Source organism: Monodelphis domestica, chromosome 8 (genome assembly GCF_027887165.1).
Source record: "Monodelphis domestica isolate mMonDom1 chromosome 8, mMonDom1.pri, whole genome shotgun sequence".
Lineage (NCBI taxonomy): Eukaryota > Metazoa > Chordata > Mammalia > Didelphimorphia > Didelphidae > Monodelphis > Monodelphis domestica.
Genome location: NC_077234.1, coordinates 199,049,814 through 199,061,950, shown reverse-complemented (window position 1 = coordinate 199,061,950; position 12,137 = coordinate 199,049,814). Strand labels below are relative to the sequence as shown.

Below are 12,137 nucleotides of genomic sequence, written 5' to 3'. Positions count from 1 at the left end.
TTTTCCACAAACAAAGCCAATGCAACCAAAATTAGAAGTGAATTAACAAATTGGGAAAGAATCTTTATAATAAAAACCTCTGACAATGGTCTAATTTCTCAAATTTATAAGGAACTAAATCAATTGTACAAAAAAAAGTGGCCAAGGGACATGAACTGGCAGTTTTATGATAATGAAATCAAAACTATCACTAAACACATGAAATAGTGTCCTAAATCTCTTATAATTAGGGAAATGCTAATCAAAACAATTCTGAGATACCATCTCCCAGCTAACAGATGGGCTAATATGACAGCAAAGGAAAGTAATAAAGGTTGGAGGGGATGTGGCACAATTGGGACACTAAGGCATTGCTGGTAGAGTGGTGAATTGATCCAACCATTATGGAAGGGAATTTGGAATTATGTCCAAAGGGCTTTAAATGACTGCCTGCCCTCTGATCCAGCCATACCACTGCTGGATTTCTACCCCAAAGAGATAATAACGAAAAAAATTTATACAAAAATATTTACAGCCACGCTCTTTGTGATGGCAAAAAAATTGGAAAATGAGTAGGTGTCCATCCATTGGGGTATGGCTGAACAAATTGTATCTGATGGGGATGGAATACGATTGTACTGAAAGGAATGATGAACTGGAGGACTTCTATGTGAACTGGGAGAACCTCTATGAACTAAGGCAGAGTGAAAGGAGCAGAACCAGGAGAACATCATATACAGAGACAGATACACAGTGGCACAATCGAATGTAATGGACTTCGCTACTAGCAGAAATGCAATGACCCAGGACAGTCCTGAGGGCCTTATGAAGAAGAAGCTATGCACATCCAGGGGAAGAACTGTGGGAGCAGAAAAGCAGAAAAAAACAACTGCCTGATCACATGGTTCAATGGGGATATGCCTCGGAATGTTGACTTTAAATGATCACTCGGTGGCAAATATTAATAATGTGGAAAGAGGTTTTGATCAATGATACATTTAAACCCAGTGGTTTCATTGTTAGCTACAGGAGAGAGAACGGGGAAGGGGAGGGAAAGAACATGAATCATGTAACCATGGGAAAATATTCTAAATTAATTAATTAAATTAATTTATTAATGAAAGGATCTGTAAATAAATAACTGAATGAATGAAACTTTACGGATCACAGAATAGCTAGGATGAATGGTTCTCCAAAAAGGAAAATCTACAATTATAAAAACAAAATTAATACCTGGAGTTCAGAATATGATCTAAAAGAGTATAGAATTTGAAGAAGTCTCTTTCTCTAATAAAAGGATATCTTTTGTTTTGGGGGGAAAAAAGGCATTGGGCAGAACTTCAGGTGCACACAAAACAAAATTGTACTGGAAAGAATTCAGAGATTGCCTTCAGAAGGAAACCAAGCCCAGGCTGCAAACTCCAAGACTTCAGGGGGGATACATGGAACAGTTCAAGGCAGAAACAAGGGCTACAGGGCCTCAGCGGACAGACCTTCAAACACAATGGAAAGGACACTGGACTATTCCAAATCTATGAGAAGGCAGAGAACCTGCTCCAGGGAGCTCAGGACCCAGCTCAGGGAGACCATCCTCTGACAGGGCTGGGCTGATCTGCTGTCCTTTACTTATGGATCCTATTTACCATGAACTGCTTTTGCCCAGCAGCTGCCTGATTCCTTGTTCTCTGACTGCTGACTGGGCTCCATATTCAGCCAGTCTGGCATAGGTGAGCTACAAAATCCAGCCCTTGGGCACGTCCCCACCTTTCTAGCCTCCCTTCAGGGCATTAGCTGACCTGGGAGGATTCAGACGAGCCCCGGGGAGTCCAGTCTGGCATTTCTACAGCCCAGCCCGGCTCTCAGAGAGGTCCGGTTTGCTGCCCTAAGTCAGGGCCAGAACCTTGCATTGGACCCAAACAAGAACCGCTTCTTAGCCTGAGGAGAGGAGGAGGGGTGGGGCACTGCTGAGCCCTCAGAACTGGCCATTCCAATCAGTCACAACGTCCCTGGTCATCCCAGCTCTGTCTATCCCAAGGGGGTGACCCTCAACCCTATGACAAGTATTCCTGATCTGTCTGTTCTGTGCTCCCCAGACCACAAAGAGCTCTATCCCCTTTCTTAGGGTTTGGGGCATTAGCAGAGGCAGCCCGTGACCCCCTTTATTGACAGGAAGCACCCCCTGCTTGCCTTCCTTGGAGAACTGCCTCACTTTAGCCTCTGGCTGAATGTCACTCCCAAGACCTGCAAATGGGAGCTTCCCACTAGTGGCCAGAACAGTGCAGGTCCACTGATGAAGGGCGTCTGAAGCATGTTCAGAAGGGAGACCTAAGGGGAGAGATCATGTGCTTCTTGAACCCCTGAGCAGGGGAAAAGCAGGAGGCGTGAATAACTGGAGAGAACAGCAGCAGCAGCAGAGGCACATCAGAGAACCAGAAGAGGAAACTACAGAGTGAGACTGGGAAGACCGCAGGAAGCGGGCAGGGCTAGAGGTGAAGACGAGGCCAGAGGGGAGGATGGGAGGAATCGTGGGGCTCCCATGGGCTCCAGGAGGGAGCTCCTTGGGCTGGTCTGCAGGAGCTCAGGAGACAAGAGGAGGCAGACAGAGAGGGGCACCTACCAGGGCACCTTGAGGACCACAAATGTGCCATGCCACTCCCCCTCCTTCCAGCACCTGTTCTGCCCCCCCCTCCGCCCCCGGGCTAAGCTCTGGGGATTCCCCAAAAGGCTGAGGACAGTCCTTGGCCTCCAGGAGCTCACAGGGCAGTGGGGGAGGGAGACGACAGGCAGACACAGGGACACAAAGCCAGCTCTGTCTGGGAGAAATAGGGAAGGAGGAGAGGAATGAAGGGGCTCTAAGAGGGACGCGGGAAGGATTTCCTGCAGAAAGGTTTTAGGGTTCAGTTGGGACTCATAGGAAGTTCCAAGGGGTCAGTGTTCTGAAATGAGGAGGAAAAGATTGCAGGCATCGCAGAAAGCCATCAAAAAGGCCTGGGAGCAGCCAGGTGACACCATGGAGAAAGTGCCAGATCTGGAGTCAGGAAGGCCCTAAATGTACCCCCAGACACTTCCCAGCTGCATGATCCTGGGCCAGTCACCTAACTCTGAGTGCCCAGCCCTTGTCCCTCTTCTATCTTAGAACTGATCCTAAGGTGGAAGGTGAGGGTTAAAAACACCTTTTCCATTTGGGGGCAGTTAGGTGACTCTGTGAAGAGAGAACTAGAATTAGAGTTAGGAGGTCCTGGGTTCAAATCTGTCCAAAGACACTTCCAGTCTGTGGGACTCAAGGTCAGTCACTTCTACCCATTTGCCTACCTCTTACCCATCCTGTCTCCCAACAGATGCTGAGCCCCAATTCTTAGACAGAAGGTGAGGGATGTTCATAGTCTGTAGCTGAAGGAATCCAGGAGGACAGGATTCCTGGGTCCAAAATCACTGACTGGGGAGTTATAGATAAGAAGACTGGAAAGGGGACTTTGAACACTGTAAACCTTAAAATTTCTCAGACTTATGAATGTTGGAAATTTCCCCATTGGGGAATCTTCTACTTAAAAAAATTCCCTAGCAGATAGTGAGAATTCTACTTGAATGTGAAAACTCCTTACCTTGGGAATATCCCTACTCCACCCTACTTAAGACTGCTTTTGGACAGAAAACTCCTTGCTGAACAATGAAAGTGCTTTGACCCATGCTTATGGAAAGGACAGGAGGTTCTTTGAGACATGCCTGTTTTTAAAATTGATACAATGGGATGCTAGGTACCCATATAGGTGGGGCAACTTGTAAACTACTTAAACCTAAAAGGGTGATAACTTATTCAGAGGTTTTTTCTTAATGAAATTTGTCGACACAGCAGCATTTTTTTCTGACTTACTAAAGAGATTAAAACTACTCAGCTGTGATTTCAAAATGGGTGGTCCTTTAGAAACATCTACAGTGATTGGTAGATGTAAGGACTTAGGGGAGGTGACAGAGGAAATTTTTGCCCTTAAAAATAAGAGCTTGGATCTCATTCAGGGATCTCGATTTCTGATTCTCATTCTGGAGGATCTCATTCTGAGAGACTCATTTCCTTGAGGACTGATGCTTGAGGGCTCTTTCCTTGGAGATAGATCTCTTTGAGGAGAAGTGCTCTTGGAGGAAATCTCATTCTGAAGGAGAGCTCCTCGAGGAGTTCCTCTGAGGGGCTCTGTCCCTCTGCGGTAGGAGCTCTGGAGGCTCTTGAGAGAGGCCCTTTGAAACAATCTCTGGCTGGAAGACTCTTTGAGGAAGGAAGCTGGCCTGGTGTCACTAGTATCCTTGTTTAGTCAGACCTTGTGGTGAGTGCTAAAAAACTGACTGCTTTCTCTTTTAAGACTCAGGTCTAGGCCATATTGGCTTGAAGGCCCTTCATACTTATTCCTTTCTTACTCTCTCTCTCTCTTTCTTTGATTACTCATTGTACTGTTAATTAAAATCTCTATAAAACCCAATTGACATGGGTATTTGAATAATTGGGAATATTTCCCTGGCAACCACCTTATATTTGATTTAAAAACCAAGACACTGTAGTGAAACATATTTCTGCAGTCAAATTTACTCACCCTCTCTTATATCTATCACAATTTATATCTTCCACTATTTTAATCACTACAGTTTAAGACCTCAACCATTTTAAATCTCACAACACCAAACACAATGTTTTGTATATGATCCTGGAGTAATAGGGAGCCACTGGGGTTTCTGGAGTAGAGGAGTGACACCATCAGAGGCACTGTAGGAAAACTACTCTAGTGGGAGAGGGGAGAGCCTTGTGGGAGGCAGACCCAGCAGCAGGTTATCCTAATAGTCCGGTGGGGGGTGGGAGGGAGTGGGCCCCCACCAGGTTGATGGCAGTGACCCAGAACAGGGGCAGAGAGCTCCCAGGAACACTGGATTGTCTGCCATGGGCCCTGCAGTCCTGGGGTGGCTGGCCTGGGTTTATCCTCATCTCCAGAATCGCTGGGGCCCATTGAAGTCAGATGAACTCTCCCATAGCAATAACAGGGAGGTTAGGGTTCCAGCAGTCACAGGGAGCTCACTACCAAACTTATCTGAACCACAGGATGAGGGAAGCAGGAACAGGAGGCAGAGGAGGAAACTTTGGGGTCAGGAATCCCCAAGAGCTCCCATGGGGGGAGCTGAGGGAATCTGAGGCCACCACATGGGCCACCTGATGGGCTCTGATGGGGTTTGAACCATCTCAGGAGAATGGGCAGGTGAGGGGAATCAGGCACAGGGAGGAGGGGGAGGAGGAAGACCAGGAAAAGGGCCTGCATGTGGCCAGGAGGCCAAATTGGTGGAATCTGACAATAAAGGGGACCAAAGCCAAACCCCTGCTCTCAGGGGAGGGGGGGGCTGCAGAAGGTGCTCCAATACCGGCAGGAGGAGCCCTTCTGCCCATGCCTGGAGGCTCCCTGGGGCTGGGGAGCGTCCTGGAGCTCCCTCCCAGCACTCCAGGCAGGGCCCAGCAGTCTCCAGGGGGAGATCCTCCAGCCAGGAAGCCCTGCCAGGGCCCAGGCTAGGCTCAGGGTCCAAGACAAAAGGGGGAGCTGCCAATAGGCCAGGAAGTGGCCTGTCCAAAGTCCTTAGAGACAGCCCAGACCCACAGTGCCCACTTCAAGGCCCTTTTCAGCTTGGCCAGCCTCCTGGTGTGCCTGAGGATCAGCCCTAAAAATCCCAGGCAGAAGAGGTTCCAGGGATGGGGGAGGGAGTGTCTGGGGTCCCATTTGAACCCAGTTCTCAGACCCAGGATCCTGCCTGGGATCCTGCTGCCTGGAAGGGGGCCCGGGAGGTGAGGGGCAGTCCTGAAAGAAGTCGGGGCAGGGAAACAGGAGTTTGGGGGTCTGGGAGGCAGGACTCCTGGGTCCTTACAGAGGGCGGTAAAATTGCATCCTGTACTGGCTCCCCTGGGCACCCCTTCCAGGTAGGACGTTTTAGCTGGAAAGAAGATCCGAAAGGGGAAGCGGGGAGCCACAGAAGATCCCTCTCAGAGACTAGACTAGACGCAAGGATACATAGGATTCCCCAGGAGATTCACATTCAGGCTCCGTTCCTTGCCACAGGTCCTTTCCGGAACCAACCCCACTCGCCCACAATCACAGACTGGAGTTGGTCGGCCCCAAAGATATTCGTAAAAAGGAGAATTCAAACTTAGCAAGAACGGAGGGGGCTCCCGGCTCTAATCTGTGGGGAAGGGAGTAATGCTCTCTGCCTCCCGGGTCACCCTACCGGAGCCCCGCTTCTCTACATCGACTTCCTCCCCACTCTGGGCGATCGCCGCCCCCATTCCCGCTGTCCCCCCTCCACCAGTTCATGAAGTAATTACCATTCTTCACGGGAAGTGCAATGGAGGCTGCTTAGCTGAATAAGGAGGGAAGTCCGGAAAATATTCGAAAGTGGAGGAGGAGGAGGGGTGGTTTCCCAGAGGCCTTTGCGCTGCCTATGGCTCCCGGGCGGATCGCGCGGTCCTGCCCCCTTGAGATGATCCTCCCCCTGGTTCCTCCTCCTGCATCTCTATTCGGAGCCTCCATTCTGAACCCCGCCTCCCGTCCCCGCCCCCTCGCCCATTCCTCCCCACCCACCGCTGGCCTGCTCGGACAGTTCCTTTCGCCTGTTGTTCAGAAAGGTGGTCCTACCCGGGCGCTCCAGTTAGTTGAGGGAACTCCCGGCTCCTTGGTTTCGTGATGATAGAACCGGGCCCCGGGGCCCTCAGGCGTACGGACTGAAAAGCTCTTTTTGGCCATAACACAGTGTTCGGGGGCGCGCAAAGATACTCTCTTCTCCTCCCCCACGATTGTATAAAAAGAAATCATGTGGGCGTGACCAGGCTCCGAAGTCTCTCCAGAACCCGGACCCAGAGACTGACTTACTAGGGCTCAGTCAGAGGGTAAAAGAGCTACAGGCAGAAGCGAGAAGCAGCTCCGGGAGTCTCTAGCCACGCCCCTCTCGCCTAGACCATCTCCTGCAGTCCACAAATATTTAACCCGCCTAGTTTAGCCAAACAGCCAAGACTAGGGAAAGTGCCTTCTTAGTCACGTGGATTCTGGCCTCGGAAGGGGATCCCTGGGTCCGGGGTCTGTCTGGAGCCCTCCAGGACATCCCGAAGTTTTAGACACCTGGCGGGGGCGGAATGCGCCGGCATCACCAGGCCCCACAGCCTAGGCTGGTGCGGTGGGTATGCACACTAGCTCCCCCTCCAGAGCCCTGGCGGGAAAAATTTTGTTAGTGGAGGAGGATGGAGGACTAACTTTGATCTTCCCTCCCTGCTTCCTTGTGACTTCCCTTCCGGTGACTCGAGGGCTGGATCGCCCCCCTCCCCCTCCCCTTGGGGCTGACCCGCCCCCTGTTCCCCCCTCCCCCATCTCTATCAGAGCCTCCAGTCTGAGCCCAGCACACTCCTAGGAACTGTCAGGCAGTTCTCTCACCTCTTTCTTATTTATTTTTTGATTTGATTTATCTAGCTCGGATAGGGGAAGTTCAGATCTCCCACTAGTATAGTTTTTCTATCTCTTTCATCCTTGAGCTCCTCTAGTTTCTCCTTTAAAAATTTGGATGCTCTGCCATTTGGTGCATACATATAGAGTACAGATATTTCCTCGTTGTCTATACTGCCTTTTATCAGGATGTAATTACCTTCCCTATCTCTTTTAACTAGATTTATTTTTACTTTGGCTTTGCCCGATATCATGATTGCTACTCCTGCCTTCTTTTTGTCATTTGATGCCCAATAGGTTTGGCTCCATCCTCTTACTTTCACCTTATGCTCATGTGTGTTTCTTGCAGACAGCATATGGTAGGGTTTTGGATTCTAATCCACTCTGCTATTCCTTGCATTTTATGGGTGAGTTCATTCCATTCACATTCAGAGTTGTGATTACTAGCAGTGTATTTCCCAGCATTTTGATTTCTACTCCTGGTCCTGCCTTTTCTTCTTTCACTATTTCCGTCTACACCAATGTTTGTTTATAATCAGTCCCCCTGGTTCCCACCCTTATTTTACTTCCCTTTCTACCCCCCCCTTCTTATTCCCCTCCTTCTTTTCCTCTGTAGTCTTTTCAAAATCCACACACACACACACTCTCCCTTCTTTGTACTGCTTCCCTCCCCACCAGTCCGTTTTTTACCCTTCTACTCCCCTATAGGGCGTAAATCTATTCTCTTCCCCAATGGATTGGGTTGTTCTTCCCTCTTTGGGTCAGTTTCAAAGTACATAAGAGTTGAGTATTTGCTGTCTCCAACCTCCTTACCCTTCCAGTGTATCAATGTTCTCCCCCCCCATGAGATTCTTTGTGACATATAATTCTTTGTAACATATAAATTTACCCCCATTTGTTTCTTTCCCCATTTCTTTTAGTCATAACCTCTTTTCTTTTTTAGCTCTAGTCATATATATATATATATATACATACACATGTGTATTTTTGTATGCATATATCTATATACCTATTTATATCTTGTCCTTTCCTCCTATACAGTTTGACACTGTTCCCTCTGAGTGTAATTCTTCTAGCTGCTCAGATGATAGCAACAGTTCTTAAGAGTTACCAATCACCTCTTTTCTTATAGGGATACATATCTTTTTAACTTATTGAGTCTCGTATATAATTTTTGTTGCTGTTTTGTTTGTTTTTTCCCCTCTTTTTTAATTACCTTTTGATGATTCTCTTGAGTTCTGTGCTTGGACATCAAATTTTCTGTTCAGGTCTGGTCTTTTATTTTGAATGCTTGGGACTCTTCTGTTGTATTGAATGACTATACTTTCCCCTGTAAGAATATAGTCAGTTTTGATGGGTATTTTATTTTTGGTTGTAGACCTAGTGCCCTTGCTTTCCAGAATATCGTATTCCATGCCTTTTAGTCCTTCAGTGTGGATGCAGCCAGATCCTGTGTTAACCTCACCATGTTTCCATGGTATCTGAATGGCTTCTTCTTGGCAAGTTGTAATATCTTTTCTTTCATCTGATTGTTTTTTAATTTGGCTATAACATTTCTTGGTGTTGTCAGTTGGGGATTAAATACAGGGGGTGATCTGTGGATTCTTTCAATCTCCACTTTCCCCTCTTGTTCTAGGATCTCGGTACAGTTTTCCTGAAGAATTTCCTCTAGTATTATGTCTAGGCTTTTTCTTTTGTCATGGTCTTCTGGTAGTCCAATTATTCTTAAATTGTCTCTTCTTGAAAGATTTTCTAAATCGTCTGTTTTGTGAATGAGATGCTTCACATTTTCCTCAATTTTTTCATTCTTTTTGTTTTGTTTTATAGTGTCCTGCTGCCTTGTGAGGTCACTTGATTCTAGTTGTTTTATTATAGTTCTTAAAGATTGGATTTCATCTCTGGATTTTTGATCATCCTTTACCTTCTGGTCTGATTTTCTTTGAAGATCATCTTTCATTCTCTTGACCTCATCTTTCATCTCCTTTGCCTCATTTTCCAGATGGTTGATTTTGGCTTTCAAGACACTATTTTCTTGTTTTAGTTCAAGTGCCTCTGTTTCCAGATGACTTATCTTAATTTTTAAGTTCTTTTCCCAATTGTCTTCAGCCTCTCTTAGTTGTGTTTTGAGTTCTTCCACAGCCTGTATCCAATTCACTGCGATTTCTGGTTTATCATTTGCTGATCTCTCCCCCTCTGTTCCATTTGCTGAGTAGTAGCTGTCTCTTGTAGTTTCTTTCTTCTTTTTCTGTTGTTTGCTCAAATTCACCCTTCTTTACTCCCTGCATTTATCTGTGCTCTCGTTCCTCTCATTTTCTTTGTTTTTTGGGGACTTCTATCAGTCTCCCCTCTTGGAGCTTTAACAGAAGATCTTGGTGTAGTCTCTGGGGGAGGGTTGTTGGGAGTTTGAGCTTCCCTGTCCTCTGGAGGCTTTTGATTGGCTTAAAGTCCAGCAGTCAATGAGGATGGGTGGGGAGCCTGGGCTTCCCTGTGTTCTGGAGACTTTTGATGGGATTAGATTTAGCTGGTTCTTTCAGAAGATTCTGCTCTCTAAGGGGGGGAGGGGTTGTGGCCTCAGTGGGCTCCTGATTGGATTATGTTCAGCTTGTTTGTACTGAGTGAGCCCTAAAGCAAAAAACCTCCTCCTCCACAGTCTGTGTTGAATGCCTGGAGACTGGCCCAGGTTGCTTTCAAGGTAAGCCCTTCGTTGGCCCTGTTTCTGTTCTTTCAGAAGCTCTGAGGGCTCCTGATGGGATCAGGTTCAGCTGGTGTGGGCCTAATATTCCAAACAAAAAGAGAGAGAGAGAGAGAGAGAGAGAGAGAGAGAGAGAGAGAGAGAGAGAGAGAGAGAGAGAGAGAGAGAGAGAAAGAGAGAGAGAGAGAGAGAAAACAACCTCCTCCTCCACAATCTGTGTTGAATGCTTGGAGACTGGCCCAGGTTACTTTCAAGGTAAGCTCTTCGGAGCAACCCCTTTGCCGGCCTTAAGGTCTCTCTCCTTTCAGTAGCTCTGAGTACTCCTGATGGGATTGGGTTCAGCTGGTGCCCTAAAGCTGGGACCTCCCTTAAGACTCAGTTGGAGGGACCCAGCCAGGGGGTGACAGGCTTCCCCTTTCTCTCTATGTTTCCCTGCCGTCTGTGTTGGGCATCCCGGAGACTGACTCAGGTTGCTTTCAAGGTGAGTCCTTCAAAATAGCCAGCCCTGGGGCCCTTTTGCCAACCCTGAAATTCCTGCTTCTGCCGTGGGCTCTGGGTTGGGGGGATGAGTCCTGGGACCTTCCCTCTGCCTACCCCTTAGATCCGAGTGATCTAGGGTTTTGGCTTTTGGGGGGCCGTACCTTTTGATCCAGATCCAGGAGGAGGGTTCTCAGGGTCTATCCTGTTGATCAGCTTGAATTTCAGTGCCCTAGGAGCTCTCAGTTTGCGATTGGTAAGGAAGGGTTTCTAAGGTCTGAACTTTTGCAGCTTCTAAGCCGCCATCTTGATCGGAAATCCATTGCCCATATTTAAAAATAGGTCTCGTACAATAACTTGAGTCCATCACTTTTTAAATAAAATGTGCTGCAAGCTTCCATATTAGTCCTTTTGTGCCCTTCCCATTCATTGATTTATAAACCTATTAGAGATTTGAGATAATGCTCCAACAAACAAGCTAAAAATTAGTTACTGACACTTTAAGCAACAAAAAGGCACCCAATTTCGTTAAAACAGTATTTTTCCTTTTGGACAAGAATTCCAAACATAAATGGAGTTTTTCCCCCCTGCAGTGATTCCAAAAGATCCTAACCAAGAATATTATGCTTTGGGGGTACTTTCAATGACAACCTCAAGCTCTGATTGCTTCCAAGTCAACATATTCTTTTAGTTTCTCAATTTGACATCAAATTATTTCCAAATATCCAGGAAGGATGGTCATTAATGCTCAAAGGCATGCACAGATTCTCATTGCTGTCACTACATATGAGAAGTTGTCCCATTCCTGTGATACCCTGTAACTGCATCTCATCAAATCTGTAATGATTAGATCAAGATGTTACCTGGGTTTGCATTCTTGCAGCAGTGATAGCAGAGTCTTTGCAATCCCTGGTCACTAGACATGCAGAGTAGAGGCTGTTATTAAACCATCACTGACAACAACCTTTTTACAAAAACAGCCCTTCACCAGCCACTCACTGCAATGCTGTGGTTGTTTTCTGATTTGAACTTACCTCCATTTATGTTATCAGTCTTCTATCTAGGATTTTCTTAAAAGAACTGTTTGGTAACTCAGGCTAGTCCTTCAGTAGTTTCAGTGAGAATGGAGCCAATTTCCCAGTAGTAGAAAAAATGAAATTCTACCCTTATGAAGAGGATTTCTAGATAAACTTTGTTTAAAAAACAACACAATATATGCCATTGATCTCCAATTACATTCATCAATTAATACATTTCTTGTCATGAGTCAATGGAAAAACAAATCTTTCACAAGGTAGATAGCAATTAATTTTCTTAACATCTTAGAGAGCTAACTAAGGAAACATTTTTAATCCCTCAGCAAGACAGCTCATACAATTCTCTTCCTATTTCCCACCTTGTAGTTGAGGCAAAAGCCTCCTCTTCTCCCCGCTTGGGCTGCATAGTCAAGGTCGTGGGTTGAACTGTGTACGACCTTTCCAGCTGCGTGTTCAAGGTTGGAATAGTCAGCATGAGGGAGGTTTGATAACGACTGTGAG

General features: G+C 46.7%; 1 protein-coding gene across 2 annotated transcripts in view; it reads right to left on the bottom strand.

The window, feature by feature from the left end:
* Positions 1–6,864, bottom strand: part of LOC100618161 (zinc finger protein 420-like) — a 42,839-nt gene extending 35,975 nt beyond the window's left edge. Inside the window, exon 1 of one of the 2 annotated variants that reach the window (XM_056807810.1) lies at positions 6,633–6,864. In XM_056807810.1, coding sequence (XP_056663788.1) covers positions 6,633–6,809 — 177 coding nt within the window. In that variant the 5' untranslated portion in view covers positions 6,810–6,864. Of the gene's footprint in view, positions 1–6,322; positions 6,466–6,632 lie in introns of those variants that run through there. The other variant, XM_056807811.1, reaches the window with a different exon arrangement.
* Positions 6,865–12,137: the final 5,273 nt, after the last annotated feature.